Genomic DNA, 18,963 nt, shown 5'->3' on the forward strand with positions numbered 1-18,963 from the left:
TCTGTATGACGTTTCAGTAATAGACTGTTACTGGGCTTGTGGCCATTGGACATCATAGCTCACTCTATGTGCAGCACAAGGTACAGATGGAGGAGATGGCCTTAGCCTGGCTTGGGTGGCAGTGGTCTGCTTTGATTGAACAACTGGCGGACTCCTAAAGAGATTTGCTACCACATTTATCAGTGTGGACTTTGTGGATATTTTGGAGCTGGAACCACCATATGAATATACATGGCAGAATTTCCTTGTGCTTACAATGCCATTCAAACATCCATGCCTCTTTTCATGAAAGTAAAGTTGTTTTGTGCACCTTTGCTTTCCATAGTAAAAGGGAACAAATCTCTAAGGGCACGTCTTAAGAGAATGCTTTGCAAAATGCAGACTCATCTACCAAATCTGTGTGAAAACGAGAGTAGTCAGCATGGAAGCTGTTACTTTCAAGAGCAAGCTAAATTCCTTTCCCCTCCCTAAATTCCTTTCCCCTCCCAAATAGATCTTCATAGGGGAAAGCAGATAAGAGCCTAAAATGCAGCAAACATGGAGCCAAATTTTACATTCCTTAGTCCAACAGAATTCCCATTGAAGACAGAGTTTCCAGGCACCATCTGTAGTAGAGAGAGAGAGCTGGAGCACTGGACTGGGTGTATGATCTGAGGCCTGAACCAGAGGCTGTGAACTAAAGTCAGGCCATGTATTAAAGTACATGCTTACAAGTTCACTGTTTGGTACATGGACTTGGCAAAGTTGTTGTTAGTGTACTAGGCACTAGATATTTATGTAAATATATTTTAGAAGGCTAGTATAGATATACCCCAATCTAGTACAAGATAAGGTAGTTTGACAGAATAATGAATAGGGATGTTTTGTCCAAGATATCAGGAACAAGGAGTGATGATAAACAGATGTCATGAAACATGCAAGGCGGTACAGAAGTTGCTTATCCCGGTTGTTTGGCTTAGTCTATAAATGTCGGGGTACCTTGCCTTAATCCTTTGTGTGGCCGAGAGGACAGCAGAAACTCCTGCTGCTGACTGAGCCGCTCCTTGCCATCTGGCACTCCGGTTAATGTGCTTGTGCAAGTTGTGTGAATCTTGAGGACAATAAACCTGTCCGAGTGTCTTTGTTACCCAACCATGCCTGTGGTCTTCCCCTATGAGTAACATGGAGGTCTGCTGAATTAGCAAGCTGCGCTCTCTGCTAGTGCTGTTAACAGCGGAGTTCCAAGGACAGAAGCATTGAGCAGCTCCAACAGCGTAGCAGCCTTGACAGCGTTACAATACTCATCCCCACTTCTTTGAGGATGAGCCTCTGTAATGTCCCTCATGAACAGCTGTTACCCACCTCCCATTCAGTTGCAATATACTGTTGGAACATCCTAAGATTCACTGTGGCTCACAGGAAAGAGTTAATGGGAGGTAGTGGACTGGAACATCGGGTGAAATGTTACTCTAAGCAGAAAGGGCTGGGAAGCACTGTCCTGGACAAATACATTCCTGTAGCCTAGGCAGGTGACAAAGAGGAAGGAATAATGTTGAAGAACAATAGGGCGTAATCCTGAGGCACTCAGCACTACACAGGACTGGGCCCATTTTTAGTGGGCTCGTCCACACCACACCTATTTAGATAGAATTTAAGACTAAATTGGACTAAATTTTGGAGAAGTGCATCTTGATGAATGGAAGCTACCTTACAGTACTCCTGGTGAGAGATGATCAGGGTTAGGGTAGAAGTTGTGGTCATGTGGGCAGAGAGGAAGGGTCCAGTCTTGGAGATGTGCAGATAGAAGATTTAGCTGTGGGCTGTGCGTGTGGAGACAGAGAGGGACGAATCAAAGAAGCAGCTGAAATTTTGGGGTTGAGCAACACGGGGGATGGTGGCACTCTCCACCATGATAGAGAAAGTGGGGAGGGAGAAAGGCTTTGGGGGAAGATCAGGAGCTCAGTTTCACCCATGTTTGGTTTTGGAGATGGCTGGATACCCCTAAGGAGCTGTCAAACAGCCAGGCTGTTAGTGTGGATGGAGGGAACAGGTCCCAAGCAGTGAGGTAGATCTGTGAGGTGTCAGCATATAAATGTTTGCCAAAGCTGAGTTTGCAGAGATGATAACCCGGAGAGAGGTTCTGAGGGAGCTGAAGAGAAGGTCTACAGTGGGATACCCCATGAAGAAGGTGTGTGAGGGGAGGCGGGGGGAAGGCGGGAGGAGCACCTTCTGTTTGAGATATTGAGGGCTTGAGAGGTTAGAGAGTCAGGAGAGGATGAAATCCTGGAAACCCAAGGGGGAGAAGATTTTGAAAAGAGCCTGGCTGATGATGTCAAAGGCAGCCAATAGGACAAGGACAGGAGGGAGAGGAAAGAGAAGGTAAAGGCTGTGAAGGGTTCCACAGCATGAACTGCTAGCTGTGGCTTATTGGATCCCCGGCACCAGTCCTGGCCTGTTGAGAGAGAGAGAGAGAGAGAGAGAGAGAGAGAGATAGAAAGGTTTGCTGCTCCAAAAATGAGCACTGATTGAGCTCCTTGGGGAGCTGGAAAGAGCTGCCTGCTCTGGGATGGCCAGCATGTTCCCAAGATTCCCAGTTGGCCTCCATCTGCACTATGGCTGCTGTTGTGAGTGCCACAGGGAATGTCTTTGCAACCATTGTCTAGTTAGTGACTTAGACTCAGAGAACCCGCAGCCAGGATTTGGGACTTGGCTTTAATGAGGATTCAAAAGTCTGGAGCGTTTCAGCATGGGGTGTCTGTGTTGGGCTGTGAGTAGAGGAGCCTCTTGGCCAGCTCTTACCATCACATGTACATTTCTACTGTTGTTTGATTGCTCCCATCTACTGACTGCACCTTGTAGTCACACCCATTTGTCAGTGCTGGGCCCAGGGAGAAGTAGAGCTCCCTTAACAGTTAGCTGTTCCTGTGTGTTGCAGCAAGCTTGCTAAGACCACCTGTTGAGGTCTCAGGGACATGGGTATCGCCAGCAGGGGAAGTGGGAGTTGTTTATGAGTCAATGGATTGATTTTCTGTTGGCTTTATAAAGTGTCACCTTTCTCTCTCTGCTCCTCTCCCAAACCACCTCCTCCCCCCTGTGCTCTGCACTAGCTGTTTTCGTGAGGTATATCTTGGCTGGTCATTGCCTCCTCAGAGTACTGTCTGTTGTGTGCTGGGAGGGAGGATGACAGCCATTGTGTACAAATCCTCACAAGAGGTGAAGGCCCCCCACAACTCTGTTAACTGAGTACAGTAGATCCAGTTGGACTGTAATGGCACAGATCTAGTCAATAACTCCCTGACAAGAGAACTCGCCTTCTCCCTGTGCTTTAGCTAGTGCTATGTACTGGAGCAGGGGTTACATACAGTAATTGTCTTTCTGGTTGTTAAAGTATTTGAATCTCAATTAGATTGCTCCAATTTGAGCACTTTATTTGCAAAGATCAATGAACAAAGCTAATATTTTACCAACTGTGCTAAAGATTATAACCTTTTCCCTTTCTGTAACTGAATGTAGCAAGAGATGGCAGATGAAGAGGACAAGGAGAGAGACGTGGTTGATAATCAAGGAAATGTAAGTTAGTGTGTTTCTTTCTGCTACTTTAGGCAGAGCATCTTACTGAGAGAAGTGGTGACAGTTCATAATAAATGGATCCATTGTTTGGAGCTGAATATATAAGCCTGATGCGTGTAGGCTAGGAAACAAGAAACCATCACATTAAGCACCATCAGCAGTCTCAGGCTGGTAAAGAAGTACATTTCTTCAGAGCTGTGGTGTGGGGAGCAGGCTCAGGGTATGAGATGACTTGCTGCATCCTAACGCACAGAGGATTATATCTGTTTGTCTTCTTCAAAAATATCTGTTCCCTGATTGCGCCTTGAGGAAAATAATGTGATTCCTTTTATTGATTTAGTAATATGTGATCCGACTCTCCTACCCACAGACTGCAGGAGACCCCTACATATGTCTCTCAAAGGGCCACACTCCTTTCTGGCTATCTGCAACAATACAATTAGGAAAGCAGGCTTCGTAGGGCTGCTACATCCCCTCCCAACACAGGAGGGTGTGAGGTGGCAGGAGTGGGAAGCTCATGCACTCAGCTCTGTAACTTCACCGGCATGTTGGGGAGTGTATGCTGCCACCGAGTATAGACCCGGTGCAGGTTACTCCCTTTCTGGAGCAGCAAGAAGACTGAGAGGGAAAGTGGGATTTTGCTAGTCCCAATCTCCAGGCCAACACCCTGCCCTTTTGGTTAACAAATTGGAATTAAACAGTAGCTTCCTTGCAGATTGATTAGTTCTGGGGATTGACCTGTATCGGTCACTGATTCAAATCCAGCCACATCAGGAGTGACTGAAAGTCATTGCCAGCTGATGGCTGCCTGGTCCATAACTAGTGAGGATGATGGATTTACTTTCAGCACCTCCCAACAACTGGCCAAGTGACTGTCCTTTTGTTGGTCTCTGCAGAGAGATGAAAGGTTAACTGCCGCACCCAGCTGAGCAGGGTTGATGTACAAAGGGAGGAGATGACGTAATAGGCAACACTTGCATTTTTATGCTTTGCTGCACCTGTTCTGTGGATAAACAGACTATTCGTTTCCTAGAGAAGTCTCTGTCGCCTCTTAGATCAGTCAAGAATTCAGGACAACACTTAAGTACATGCTTAACTTTAAAGTGTGGTTACATTGTATTGATTTTACTGAGAGTTAAGCACTTGCTGAAGTGCTTTCTTGAATCAAGGCCGCAAGGGGAAGTTCTACTCTGAAAAGAGGATGATGTAAAAATGGCAGCTCCTTTACCAGCAGAGCTGCCCTAAGTGTGTATTGAACTAGATCCATTCAGTTTAGTAATAATCATTGACTGCTTTTTATTCCATAGCCTTGTCGAGCTGACACAGATCTGGGAAAATGAGCTTGAGTCTATTCCATCTTATGATAGAATCATAGCAATGCAGGGCTGAAGGGACCTTGAGAACTCATCAAGTCCAGCCCCCTCACTGAGACAGGACCAAGTAAACCTAGATAATTCTTGACAGGTGTTTGTCCAACCTTTTCTTAAAAGCTCCAGTAATGGGGATTCTACAACCTTCCTGGGAAGCCTATTCCAGAGTTTAACTACCCTGAGAGCTAGAAAGCTTTTCCTAAAATATAACCTAAATCTCCCTTGCTGCAGATTAAGCCCACTGATTCTTGTCCTTCCTTCAGTGGCCATAAAGAATAATTGATCATCATCTTTTTTATAGCAGCCCTTAACATATTTGAAGACTGTTATAAGGTCTTCTCAGTCTTCTTTTGGCAAGACTAAACAACCCCAGTTTTTGTTGTCAGGTTTGCTAAACCTTTTATCATTTTAGTTGCTCCTTTTATCATTTTAGTTGGACACTCTCCAATTTGTCCTCATCTTTCTTAAAGTGTGGTGCTCAGAACTGGGCACAGTAGACCAGCTCAGGCCTCACCAGAACCAAGTAGAGCGGGACAGTTGCCTTCCTTGGCTTACATACAACAGCCCTGTCAATATACCCCAGAATAATAATATCCTTTTTCGCAACTGCATCATATTATTGACTCTCATTCAGTTGACTCAACCATAACTCCCAGATCCTTTTCAGCAGTACTATCACCTAGCCACATATTCCCCATTTTGTAGTTGTGCATTTGATTAGTCCTTCCTAAGTGTAGTACTTTGCACTTGTCTCTGTTGAAATTCTTCTTGTTGACTTCACACCGATTCTTCAATTTTTTAAGGTAATTTTGAATTATAATCCTGTCCTCCAAAGTGCTTGTGGCCCTTCCCAGGTTACTGTCATCCACAGATTTTATAAGCATACTCTCCACTCCATTATCCAAGTTAGGAATCACTGGACCCAGGACTGACCAGATGGGGCTCCACTAGAAATGCCCTCCCAGTTTGACCGTGACTTATTGATAACTATTCTTTGAGTACAATCTTTCAACCAGATGTGTACCCACCTTATAGTAATTTCCTCTAGACCACATTTCCATAGTTTGCTTCTGAGAATGTCATGTGGGGACTGTGTCAAAAGCCTTACTAAAATCAAGATATATCATGTCTACTGCTTTCCCCCAACCACTAAGCCAGTAACCTCGCCAGTGAAGGAAATTAGATTGATTTGGCATGATTTGTTTTTGACAAATGCATGCTGGCTGTTCCTTATAGCCCTATTATCCTCTAGGTGCTTACAAATTGATTGTTTACAAATTTGTTCCAGTATCTTTCCAGGTATCAAAGTTAGGCCGATCAGTCTATAATTTCCCGGTTCCACCCCTTTTTAAGGGTAGGTGCTCTGTTTGCCCTTCTGTAGCCCTCTGGTACCTCACCCATCCTCCATGAATTCTCAAAGACAATCGCTGATGGTTGAGAGATTGCCTCAGCTAGTTAGTTCCTTAATTGACCTAGGATGAATTTCATCAGGCCCTGTTGATTTGAATACATCTAATTTATCTAAATATTCTTTCCTTTTTTGGCTTGTGCTCCTTCCCCCTTGTTAATATTAATTGTGTTGAATATCTGGTCACCATTAAGCTTTTTAGTGAAGACTTACGCAAAATAGGCATTAAACACCTCAACCTTCTTGATATCATCAGTTATTAGTTTTCCTTCCCTGCTAAGTAGAGAGACCTACATTTTACTTTGTCTTTCTCTTGCTCCTAATTTATTTAAAGAACCTCTTCTTATTGCCTATTATGTCCCTTGTCAGGTGTAACTCATTTTGTGCCTTACTGTTTCTGATTTTGTCTCTGTGTACTTGTGCTATTTTTTTATTCTCCTTCTTAGCAATTTACACACATTCCCATTTTTTGTAGAATTTGTTTTTTTTATTTTCAGGTCATTAGAGCGCTCTTGATAGAGCCATATTGGCCTCTTACTGTTTTTCCTATCTCTCCTTCGTGTCGGGATAGTTTGAAGTTGTGCTTTTAATATCGTCTGCTTGAGAAACTGCCATCTCTCTTGAACTCCTTCATCCTTTAGATTTTCTTCCAAGGGGACCTTACCTACCAGGTCCTCCAAGACCTTTCCACTCGTCTTATCCAGAACACCTCATCCAGTTTTGGAAGAAGACTTATCCAGTTCTCTGGCATCCAAACAATTCTGTTGACTCCAGCTCATCATTCAGGTTAATTTTTTAGGCATGTTACAGCTCTTTGCCTACGCTGGGCAGGCCCAGATGCAGGGGGTTTAGGTACAGGGTGATACCACAATTCCAATTCATGTCACACATCACACAGTTTATATACATCTTTCCTAGCTACTAATGTCTATACTTCTTGCATGTAAAGACCAATTGCTTTCAGATTGTTTAAGGTAAGTTTATAAATTCAGGGTGTTTCTGCCTACTTCATTTACTATAAACACATCTACAATAGTTAGCTGTTTCAACAGTTATGTTTTCAGGCCTGTTCAGCAGTTGCTTGTTCAGACACGTTCTGTCTAACTTGGGCCTGCTCATAGCAGCTAAACCAAACTTACAAGCAGTTGTCTGAGTTTGTTAAAGTCTGCTGTTTTGAAGTCCATTGTCCTTAATCTGCTGCTGTCACGCCTTCCTTTCCCCAGAATCATGAAATCAACCATTTCATGATCACTTTCACCCAAATTCAATTTCATCTTCAGTTTTACAACAAATTTCTCCCTTTTTCTCAGAATCAAGTCTAAAATGGCTGTCCCCCTGCTGACTTCTCTCTCCATTTTCTTAAACAAAAAGTTGTCCCCAACTCATTCTAAGAATTTAGTGAAAATTTTGTGTTTTGCCGGATTAATTTTCCAACAGATGTCTGCGTAGTCCCACATTACTATCAGGGCCTGTGTTTTCGATATTTCTGTTATTTGTTCTAGAAATGCCTAATCCACCTCCTCTTCCTGATTTCCTTTACTGCAGATTCCCTACCATGACATCACCCCTGTTTTTTCCCTCTTATTTTGAACAGCATCAGTTCAATTGTATATTAAGTTCCAGGTCAGTTATTCCTGTGGAAAACTATTGGAGGCAATGAGGTTACATAAGGATTGCTAGGGGCCTACTATGGCCTGCCAAGGCCATATTAATGGTGAGGATGCATGTGTTGGAAAGAACCCAGCTTGACTTTCCAATTCCAGTGTGACTTAAATTCAGGGAATGTAATACCTAGAGAAACAGAACACAACTGTTAATAATAATACCAAGCTCTTATATGGTGCTTTTCATTCATAGTTCTCAAAGTGCTTTACAAATTAGGTTAGTGTCATTATCACCGTTAATCTTAAATGTTTCCATCTAAGATTTATTTTTAAGCTAATCGTGTTTTAAATGCAAAATACTGTAAGGACACCTTTTTCTAACAGTGGGAGGAATTGATCAAGGCAAATATAAAGGTTCCCACAGCAACATGACCAGTGTCCCCCATTGCACATCTCATGTGTTTTGTGGGATGCATTTTATGACATAAACAATGTATTAAGTGACACATTGAACCAGAAGAACAAAAATTTCAACTCTGTAAAAACTGTTCTAGTTAAAAACTAAGCTAGCATTTAATTAATTAGAATGAGTGCTATATTGTGCAGGTATGGAGTGGATGGTGTTGTTTTTGCAGGAGAGCAGTACTTACAGGATCTGTGCATCTAGCCAGGAGAAGGAATGCCCACTTGAGAGGACTCTGAGCTGTAGCCCTGTCAAATCTGAACGAGAAGCTTTATTAGTAGGTAAGACTCATGGTACAGTATGTCTGCTAATGGTAAGACTGTTGTAATGCTGCCATCCATGCTACATAGATTCAGACTCCATGAGAGATGCTCTCAGGAGGTATTGTAAATGCAGCTCTTCCAGTCTCAGTGTATGTGCTTCTTTCCTCAGTTTCATGGACTGCTACAATAGCAGGCCAGGGGTGAAATGCTGGTCCCACTGAAGTCCATGGCAAAGCTCCCACTGACTTAATTGGGGCCAGGATTTCACCCTTTGTGCATTGCTGACGTAGAGGTCTCATATCATGTACCTAGATCTGTTCTTGTCACACAATGACACACACTGTACACTTGATGGTGACTTTCATCTGATATATTGATATGTTATGCACCTTTAATCCCCTTGCCTGCACTCTCCCTGCTGGGCTTTTATCACTTTACCACGTGCTAAAGTACAATTGCTTTGTCACAGGTCAAGCTAGGGCCAGCATCATTCCTCTGAATCCTCATCTAGACAAGGCCACATCTGCCTCCCTGGGACATATTTTCACATTTCAAACATCTGAGCAGTTTCAAACACTCTCCATTTTTTTAAACAACCTGCTACTAAAAAGTTTCCTCCTTTCTCTCCAATTGACAGTGCTCTGAAATACAGGATAGACAATATAAAGTCCTTGACCCAGGACCATGTTTAAGGTCCAAAATCTCATGGACCGTAAGTGCTCCTCCATCATAGCAGCTGCTAAATCATGACCCACTAAACTGTTCTAGATTGTGAATTATGTTGTTAAACTACACTTGGCTTCATGCATGTCTGCAGCCTAGCACTTCCTGCTGTGAAGAACCATTAGCCTGTTCTCAGAGAAAATTGCCCACATTGGAATTGGGACACCAGGAAACATATAATGAACTTAGGTTGATAATGTGATCCCTTCCTTCTCTGCATTTGCTCTATTCACACAATAAGGTCTTAAAAAGTACTGCAGGAAAACTGAGCTCCTTGCCATGCTGATCCAGTGCTTTACTAGCTCACGCATCTGGGATGCATAATCATTGAGATTAACAACTCTTCATTTGAGGAAGGAAATCCACCACCACCACTTCAGAAGCATGCTAAAATTCAGCCAGCTGACCACTCTCCAGCTACCACCCAGCGTCGCCCATGCTGGACTAACTAACTAAGAAGTTCACCCAGGGTCAGTTGCATGACAGCCAATATCCTAGACCCCTACCAACAGTCTTCAGTCCAGTTCATGGAACAAAGACCATGCAGTGAGATGTTGTTCTCTTGACAATGAACAAGGGCCACACAGCCAGACACTCAGATAATATGACCAGAAGAGCCTTAAAGTTTTAGACTGAGCAGAACTGACTCACTTACATGATCTGATTCTTGGATCCCTTGGTGCAAAGGGGCTGGAAACTCAGCAGATCTGGCCAGCTGGAAATTCACCTGGTGTAGAGGGAGTCCACACGTGGTATATTCCAGTGTACTTAGGTGTATTCCTATGTTGTGCCCCAGCTCCCACAGTGCTCCCCTGGTATAGGGGCAATGGCCGGCTTGCCTCTGTGCCAGTTATTCCCAACTGCCCAAATGATCTGCTGGGGATGTAGCCAGCCAGGTATAAGGAAGAATATCTGTAGGGACTGATTCTGCCTTTGGCCAGACCCGGACCCAGCGGGGAGTAATTGTGATGTAAAACCTGTTTTGCTACCCATCACCCTGTGCTAAGCAGAGCTCAGTCTGCCTCCAGAATCCAGCCCTTAGATTGTATCAAGCTCAATGTTATTGGCTAATTTTAAAGGGTATTAATTTGTTAATTTCTGTTGTATTGATACTATTAATCATAACTCTGGCTTTGTCATGATTATTGCTGACAAATATTTTGATCATCAGATCAACTTGTCATCTCAGGGTAGCTCCAGAATTGAAGCTTCCGTTTAAAAGATCTGCTTCTAGACCTTATGGTGAAGAGGAACCCTTGATTACACTCTTTTTTTTTCTTCCAATATTAAATGAGATTGGTCCCAAGACCAATCTGTAACCTCCTTCCCGTCTAATAATTCACCTTTCAGCACAGCCCAATTGCTTTTTCCCCTTTAGTCAATTCCTTATCCACCTTACAATTCTTGCACTAATCCCCATTTTCTCTATTAATAATTTCTCATGTGGTAGCATGTCAAATGCTTTACTGAAGTCCAAATATATTATTTTTACTGCATTTCCCTTATCTAAAAAGTCAGTTCTTTTCTCAAAGAAGGAAATCAGGTTAATCACCCCCTTTTCTGTTTACCTCATTAATTTAATTATTCTCTTTCACAATTTGTTCCAAAGTCTTGCTACTGAGGATAAGGACATAAGAATGGCCATTCTGGGTCAGACCAATGGTCCATCTAGCCCAGTGGCCAATGCCAGATGAAAGCTGAGATTTTGGAGCATCTGATATGGTGGTTTTGTAATTTTTCATGTCCAGCAGTTTTTGTTGGTATTTTTACATTGTTATCGCTCGTTTTAGAAATACTGAGTTTAGACATAATGATGCTGAGTCTTTCAAGTCCCCCTGCGTCTGAGACATTCCCCCCATGCTCCTCAGGAATAAATCCCACCCTCCAAATCCTAATTCCCTCTGAGCTGCCTCCTCCTTGCAAATCAATTAAAGTCAATTACCGCAGAAGATTTCCAAACTGCTTTCCTAGGGGGCAATCCCAAAGAGTTGAAGGCTGGGCTGTAGAGGACAATGTGTCTCTGGGTGGGAGACAGAATCCTAGAGCTTGGGTCTCATGGGTTTGGACTTGTTTTGCTTCTGGTGCTGTGGGCACTGCCTCACGGATATGCTGGGGGCCTGTCTACTTCATCTACCTGCTGCCTGCTTGCTCTATTGATGGTCAGGTGGTTTCTGTTCCTGTTGGCCACAGCCAGACCTGCCTTCATTTGGTTCATCAAAATGTTTGGGAACTAATTTGCATAACTGCCACTACCTCCCTCCTCTCTGTCTCCCACCCTTCTCCCCCTTTTTCTCCTTCCGCCTCTTTGAGTGTCTGTCCTCCTCATGTTGATGCAGACCCCTTGCTACACCTTATAGTGCTTCACGTTGCCCATTGCAGGAGCTTCTCAATCACTTTGAGAGTTGTCTGTATGGGACTGAGGGATATAGCTGTCTGAGTTGCTACTCAGAGAAATGCTTTGCTCCTCATTACATTGCAGCACACAGGCCAGGATCCAGCACAGTGCGTGCAGAGAAAAGCGCTGCATGCAGACCATGCAATGTTGGTGCTCTCAGGTGAATCACAAGAATGACCCCTGTCATGTTATTTCAATAGGTATAATTTCAACATTTCTTCATGTTCACCCATTTGGAGCAAGCATAGAGTACATCTGTTCCTACTTACAGCGACTCGACGCCAAGGTAGGTGTGCTGGGGTCTCTGTCTCTCTGGGCAGACTCATATAGGGAGGAGGGTCACTTTCTATCTAGGCAGGCCTGACCCGGGAGGGTGGTTGTCTTTCTGTGTGGTTGGGCAGGGGTCTCTTACTCTTGCTTCCCAGAATCCAGGCCACCATCTGTTTACATCCCGCTCTAGCTGGTTGCTGGCAGCTTCAGCTGCCACTTCTTCCCCATCTCCAAGGACCAGCCCTGGGTGAGAGAAACTGGCCAGAATCTCCATCCCTTCTACTCCACTCCCAGCAGATCTACCAGGACCAGCTGGGGACTCCCCGTACCTTCTCCACCTTCTCACAAGAGAGACCAGGACATCTTCCCGCTTCCCCTCAAAATAGAGAGACCCAGACTGGCCAGGGACTCTCCCCCATCTCTTCTCACTGGAGAGACTGGGAATGGCTGGGACCTCTGCACCTCTCCCACCTGAAAGACCTCTCAGACCTGGCTCCGGGCTTCCCAGAACCCCAGGTCACCATCTCCTCGCACTGCCTCCTCCACCTCTTCCACTTCTGGGCTCACTCCAGAAGGTGAGATAGCAGTTTGGCGAGGACACTCATGTGAATTTGTAGTAGCATGTAGGGCTTGGTGAGGGGAGCCCACACTTGTTGAACACCTGTCCCTGCCCTAAAGACCTAGCAATCTAGGTTACAACAGAGCAGAATGATAGATGGAACAAACAAATGGAGGGGGAGAAAGGTGATGAAAATAAGAGCTAAACCAGCAAGTTGTTGCACAAGGAGCATGGATCATTTGTTCTGGCTTCTGTTTCATGCAGTATCTCTTAGCCAGTTTTTGATGTCTGGCAGTTTTTATCTCTCACTCCATGTCTTGGTTGGCTTAATAGCCTTAATAGTGAGGGACTTTGCCAATGGCTTTTGAAGGTCTAAGTGAATTATGTCTTCCTATTCTTCTCTATCCACTATTCTATTGACTTGCCTTTGTGGTCTGTCCCTGGTGTACAGTATCATGTTAATTAAGGTTGTTTTATAACTTAATTAATTTGAAGATAATTTTAATTTTTAATTTGCAGATAATTTTCCTGACTGGGAAGTATAGCTCATTCTTCTGTATTTCTCCAGGATCACTCTGATGCCTTTTCTAATGATGTATTCACTCCCCTCCAGTTCACCAGTGTAGTATCCCTTTACAGGACAGATTATGTATTTTTGATAGCAACATAATCACTTAATTCTTAATTTTCCTCGGCTCCCTTGAGAAATGCCCTCTTGTTCTTTTGTCTCATTACCATTTATTCCAGCTTTTTCTGTTCGGACATCTCAATCTCTAAGAGAGCCTCACCTTAATTACTTTGGAACAGGTATCTTCACATTATTCTCTGTGGCAAAGACTGAGGCACAGAAGTCATTTAGCTTCTCTGCAACTTCCTTATTCTCCTTGTTGTTCCCTTAATTTCCTCGTGGACCTGCTGATTCTCTTCCAGGTTTTCTGCTGCTGATTTACTGAAAGAAGTTCTTGCTATTTGTTTTTATATCTTAGGCTGTTTGCTTTTCAAATTCCATCTTGGCCTTCTCATTTCCCGCTTGTTTGCATTTTCCTCTTAGCGATGGTGGAGCTGGATACCAGCCTGGCCTGGCGGGGATGATGATTTTCTGTCCAGGCAGACAGAGGTGGATGGGAGGAGGTGAGGTTTGGAGTATCTCTCAGCCACTGAGGAGTTAGCGATGGGCTTCCCTCTGGGTAGGTAGGTCTGACCTTGTGCGTGGAGTGGGGTGACTGTTTTCTGGCCCTGCTGTGTTGGTGGTGATAGCAGGGTGTGTGAGAGCTTGATAGGCCCTGTGTGTCAGGTGCTGCCTCTTGGTAGTCAGGCCTAGTGGTTGGAGTGGAGGTTGACGCTGGATGTAGGGTCGGGACTGGGCCAAGGGTAGCGCTGGAATCAAGATCTGGGGACAGACGGAGGTCAGAACTGAGATCAGAGTCTGTAGACAAGCCACGTAGCTGGAGTCCAGTTGCAAGCTTGGGGTTGAAACTGCGTGGTCAGAGTCCAGGGACAAGCCAAGTCAGTACCACAGCTGGCATCCAGATACAGGCCAAAGGTCGAAGCTAGGTAGTCAGAGTCCAAGCATCTGGGGAGGGTCGGGAAGCAGAGGCAAGGCTGGAGGGGGGCGGTAACAGGGCTGGAGCAAGGTCAGAGCAAGGCAAGGACAAGACTGGAACAGGGCTCGGGCAGGGCCAGGGCAGGAACAGAAACAGGATAAAGAGCAGGCTGGGAGTCTCTAGAGTCTGTTCTCCTGCTGCCTCACAGTGTGGTTCCTGGCTTGGTAGGGCTGTTGCACAGACTGATCTGCAGCTCTGATAGGGTTGGGGAAATAGCTGAGCCGGGGGTTATCTGACCCAGACTTGGCTCAGGGATAGGTTGCTGTCATATGCAGTCTCTGTTGGAAGGGTAAGTCAGTGCAGCTGAGTGGTGACTTACCTCGTCTCCCTTGGACAGACGCATGTTGAGCACTGTGGAGTTATACTACAGCTTGCTGCTCAGTAAGTGTTTGCGTAGACATGCCCTGAGAGTCCAAGATGCCCACTTCCTGGATGTCGTCCAAATTATGGTAAAGTCACATCAAGCCCAGGGAGATAACAGCCCAAGCTCTGTAACTTTTACAAGATGATTCTGTCACAGATCCACAGGGTCTGGTCTATGTTCCAGCTAATAACCAACCAGACCTTTGGGAGTGACCCCTCTTATGGTGTCAATGCTCTCCATGAGAATATGCAGCCGCAGCAGGCAGCCTTCTCAAAACAAGGCGACAGTATATTAGGCACCTGGCTACGGAATCTGAAAGTCCTTAGGTTAGCAAAGAGAAACAAAAGTTAAGACAGAGTTCAGCCTGGCTAATGCCAGGCCAGAGCTCCCTGGAGCCATGCTGCCACTGAAGCCATCTTGATTTCCTCTCTCTGTCTCTGTGCCTTTGTCACCCTGTCCCAGGTGAGTGTGTGATTCTCTGCAAAGGCGAACTCTGAGCCCAGCCACTTTACACCTTTCCCGTTTGTTCTCCAAGAGGTGAGGGGAAAATCACCTTCCTCTTGGTTGTTGGTTGGTAGATGTGAACAGGGTAGCCATTGGGATTCCTGTTGTCTTTCCGGACCCTCCCTTGATATGGGTCAGTTTCAGCCAGTCCTTTAATGACGAATTCATACAACACCAGAAAGTTATATGACACAAACAGCAAGCTCCAAGAGCATCCTTTAACCCTTTACATTCCATGCATAGCAATGCAAAACACAGAGAGAAACTGAAGCATGCATAGGAGTCATAAAAATATCACCAAAGTTCCCACTTCATCAAACATAGACACATGCTAAATCTCTCAAAGAAATCTTTCAATCAGCGTAGCCAATCCAAGTGCCTCCTTCACACCAGTGTCCCTTAAACTTTTCAGCTTGGCAGGCACTAATTCAAAACATTTTCATAACCCCTTTACATTTATTGTTTTCATAGTAAGAATATAAAAGCCTCTGTAATGTGTGTTTGGGAGGTTGATAGAGAATATTCAACCTTGAAGGGAAAGGGAGTGGGGGAGCCAGATTTTCTTTGCTTTAGATTGTAATACAGTATCTAATGTCTCATGTCCCCCTGATTGCCTTTCTGTGACCCTCCTGGGATGCCATAACCCTCTGGTTGAGACGCACTGCTTCACAGGAAAGGCCATAGAGCCTAGCTCACGAGTGCCATCAACCAAACCAACAGAGACAGGTGAAGTGATATTTTCAAGGCCACACAGGTCAGCGGCAGAGCTAGGACCAGAACTCCTAATATATCACTCCATAAGAAGATAGCTGGAGAGTGAATCCTGAACTACAGTTCTCCCAGCCCTGAAATGTGCTATTTTGTGCTAACCTAAGGGCTTCCCAGTGCTGCATTCCAGTTGACTAATAAACCCTACTCTTGTTTTGAAGAGGCTGCAAATACTTACTGAGGTGCATGGATCTCTGAAGAGTGTAAAAGTCTCTGAACAGGAGTCTTTCTCAGTTGAACTTACTGGGCAGAACTCATGGTGTGAAACAGCAGTGCTGGAGCCCAGAAGCTCAGTCTCGGAGGTGTTGAAGCTGTTTGCCCTGCTCTTAAGGAAGGGTGGGACCCCTTGGGGGTCTGCATACTGAAGGGGTTCCTCCAGGGTCTGTTTAAAAGCTGGGACATAGAACAAGTCCTGTGGATCCGTGACAGAGAGCAGCAATATGTGTTTCAACCTCTGGATTTTCCAAAGACTGATATTTGTAACATAAAAACAAAATTTTGTGGGGGACAAAGCAGAAACTAGTTCATCCAAGTATAACAGAAAAGCAACAAATAAAGTAGGGTTTGATTTGCAGTTCCACTTTGAAGGGACTGTCTGTGCTGTGATTGTTTAGTGTCTCTCTAGAACTCCATTTGATGGTTAAGTGGTTACCCAACTGTCACAGACAAGCACCTCCAGTAGATGCACATCGAGATGTGACTTGAATATTTTGCATGTCTGTGATTCCTCTCCCCCTTCAGAAGATGTTCTTGAATCCATGGCAACATTAATTTGCATTTTGTTTCTATTTGAATCCATTATTTCAAGTCCCATAATTAAGTAATGAGAATAGGTTTTTTTCCTCCTCTTTTTAGTATTCCTTATGTCTGCAGCCATCCCTCCTCAAACTGTGATGACAACACATCTTATAACTTAACCAGGAGCAGGCTGGGTCACCATTAGCACTTGGATGGGAGACCTCGGGAAACCCTAAATACAGCAGAAAGTGGTGTTTGTGCCTGGGGTCAGCATTTACAAAACTGCAAACATGTAGCTAGAGAGTTGGGATTCTCAAGCCAGAAGTCAATTTTCAGTGAAAGTTTCACTTCTTTCCTACAGATTTGTCCCAGTGAAGTGGAAGTTCTGATGAGCAGACTGCAGCACACCTTCAAACAAGAGCTGAGTGGAGTTGGGGCTAGCCTGGAGAAAAGGTGGAAATTTTGTGGCTTTGATGGACTGAAAATGACTTGACTTTTCAGCTTGATTGGCTTTGGACATTGAAAATAATCACAGAATATGTACCTCAGACAAACCTAGGATGTTACTGTAACCTACATATACAGTGGTTTCCATGAATAAATTATAAATACTTTTATGGACTATCCCATGACTGAAATCACAGATGTAAAATAGCACCTAGCAGGAGACTCATGGAAGAAATTCAAATGAATCTTGGGTGCTGTAACATTTTTGTTCAGTTGTCTTCTGTCTTGTACTTAAGTACTGTTCAACCTGTTCTATGAACAAAGTCTTTGCTACTGTTTGACTTTTTGATATATTTTAAACCTAGCTAACTAGCTAATGTTTTGACAATTTGTATGCGTTTTGTGTCCCCAGTCTCTCTCACCCTGCATGTTTTTGCTGTTGAGAGCAGCCATACACTGTAATTTGGAATAACAAAAAAGAGACTTTCTGGCTTCTAGCATTAACGGAAGGGGAAAAATCAGTATTTTCTACATTTATATGCTAGAAATTCTACACATTTTAAAAGAGAAGAGGAGGTTTATATGACTTTGCAAAATGCTTATGAGCCTAAAAGTCACTTACTTTACAAAGCTATTTTCTCTACTGTATCAGATACGAGACTTTTTCAGATTTAAAAGCAAACCTAGATTAAAGCCAGTGTCATGGCAGCAGCACAGTGTGACATGTGTCCACGCTGTGCGGAATCATTTTGTAAATAATCTGATTTTAAAGGGGAAGGGTATTTAATTTTCTATACATCTGGGAAACAAGAGTCCTAGTAAATGACTGTATTTTAATAGTGACCTCTCCTTTGGGTTTACCATTGTCTGTCTTTCGTTGCCTTTCTCTTGCTGAACTGTGGAAGAACTGCTGCTGCAAGTGTCATAAACAGCATTTCCCTCCTCCTGAATGTTTCTAAAGAGTAGATCTGTGTATTCATAGCAAACTTGAACTGCTCAAACCATGAACTGGGATTCCTGAGACATGGGGAGACATGAGACCACAACCTCCACTTACAAACAGTGCCTATGGCACACATGTCCTGCCAGACACCGCCCCATTGGCATGGTTGTGTATCCCGTATCATTTCCTGTGGAGATGGAGACAACTAATGGAACCGTTCTCTTCAGATCTGCTCTGTGAGATTCAGGCTGCGTTGGCCTGTGGTGCTTTGGGGTGTGGGTCACTTGCTCTCACGAGTCCTGGTGCTTGTGCTGACTAAGCAGAAAGCAGGTGGAAAGCATTTCAGGGAACCCCTTTGTAAATGCCCATGTCACAGCTGTTGAAAGTTGTATTTTTTAAAAATAAATCTTTTTTACATCCTAGTTTTGTCTTTGTAAATTTCTTGATTCCTGTTTTACTTATTCCCTACCTAGGAATAATAGAATAATAGAAATGTAGTACTGGAAGGGACCTCAATAGGTTGTCTAGTCCAGTACCCTGCACTGAGGCAGGACTAAGTATTATCTAGACCATCCGTGACAGATGTTTGTCCAACATGTTCTTAAAAACCTCCAGTGACAGAAATTCCACAACCTCCCCAGATAATTTCTGATGAAGTGAGCTGTAGCTCACGAAAGCTCATGCTCAAATAAATTGGTTAGTCTCTAAGGTGCCACAAGTACTCCTTTTCTTTTTGTCAATGCTTAATTACCCTGACGATTAGGAAGTTTTTCCTAATGTCTAACCCATGGTTCTCAACCTGCGGCCCACGGGCTTAATGCAGCCCAATTAGCTCACAGCTGCAGCTCAGCTGGGTGTTTAAAAAAAAATCTGGCCCCTGGCTGCCCTGCGCCTTGAACCGGGATCAGACCCCTGGCTGTCCAGCCCCTTGCGCTGGGATCAGGCACCTGGCTGCCCAGCCCCCCCTCTGGGGTCTGGGTCCCTGCTTCCC

General features: G+C 44.3%; 1 protein-coding gene across 14 annotated transcripts in view; it reads left to right on the forward strand.

Annotated features, from left to right (window-relative positions):
* Positions 1–18,394, forward strand: part of ENOX2 (ecto-NOX disulfide-thiol exchanger 2) — a 135,529-nt gene extending 117,135 nt beyond the window's left edge. For 8 of the 14 annotated variants that reach the window (XR_012160888.2, XR_012160896.2, XR_012160886.2 and 5 more), the window contains 5 exons: positions 3,493–3,549; positions 8,567–8,675; positions 11,976–12,061; positions 12,236–12,620; positions 16,944–17,030. Coding sequence is in view for 4 of the 14 variants with exons in the window: in XM_073360663.1 (XP_073216764.1) it covers positions 3,493–3,549; positions 8,567–8,675; positions 11,976–12,061; positions 16,944–17,075 (384 nt within the window). In the remaining 10 variants the exon portion in view is untranslated. Of the gene's footprint in view, positions 1–3,492; positions 3,550–8,566; positions 8,676–11,975; positions 12,062–12,235; positions 12,621–13,655; positions 13,796–16,943 lie in introns of those variants that run through there. The other 6 variants (XR_012160891.1, XR_012160890.1, XM_073360663.1 and 3 more) reach the window with 6 other exon arrangements.
* Positions 18,395–18,963: the final 569 nt, after the last annotated feature.

Source organism: Lepidochelys kempii, chromosome 9 (genome assembly GCF_965140285.1).
Source record: "Lepidochelys kempii isolate rLepKem1 chromosome 9, rLepKem1.hap1, whole genome shotgun sequence".
Classification (NCBI taxonomy): domain Eukaryota; kingdom Metazoa; phylum Chordata; order Testudines; family Cheloniidae; genus Lepidochelys; species Lepidochelys kempii.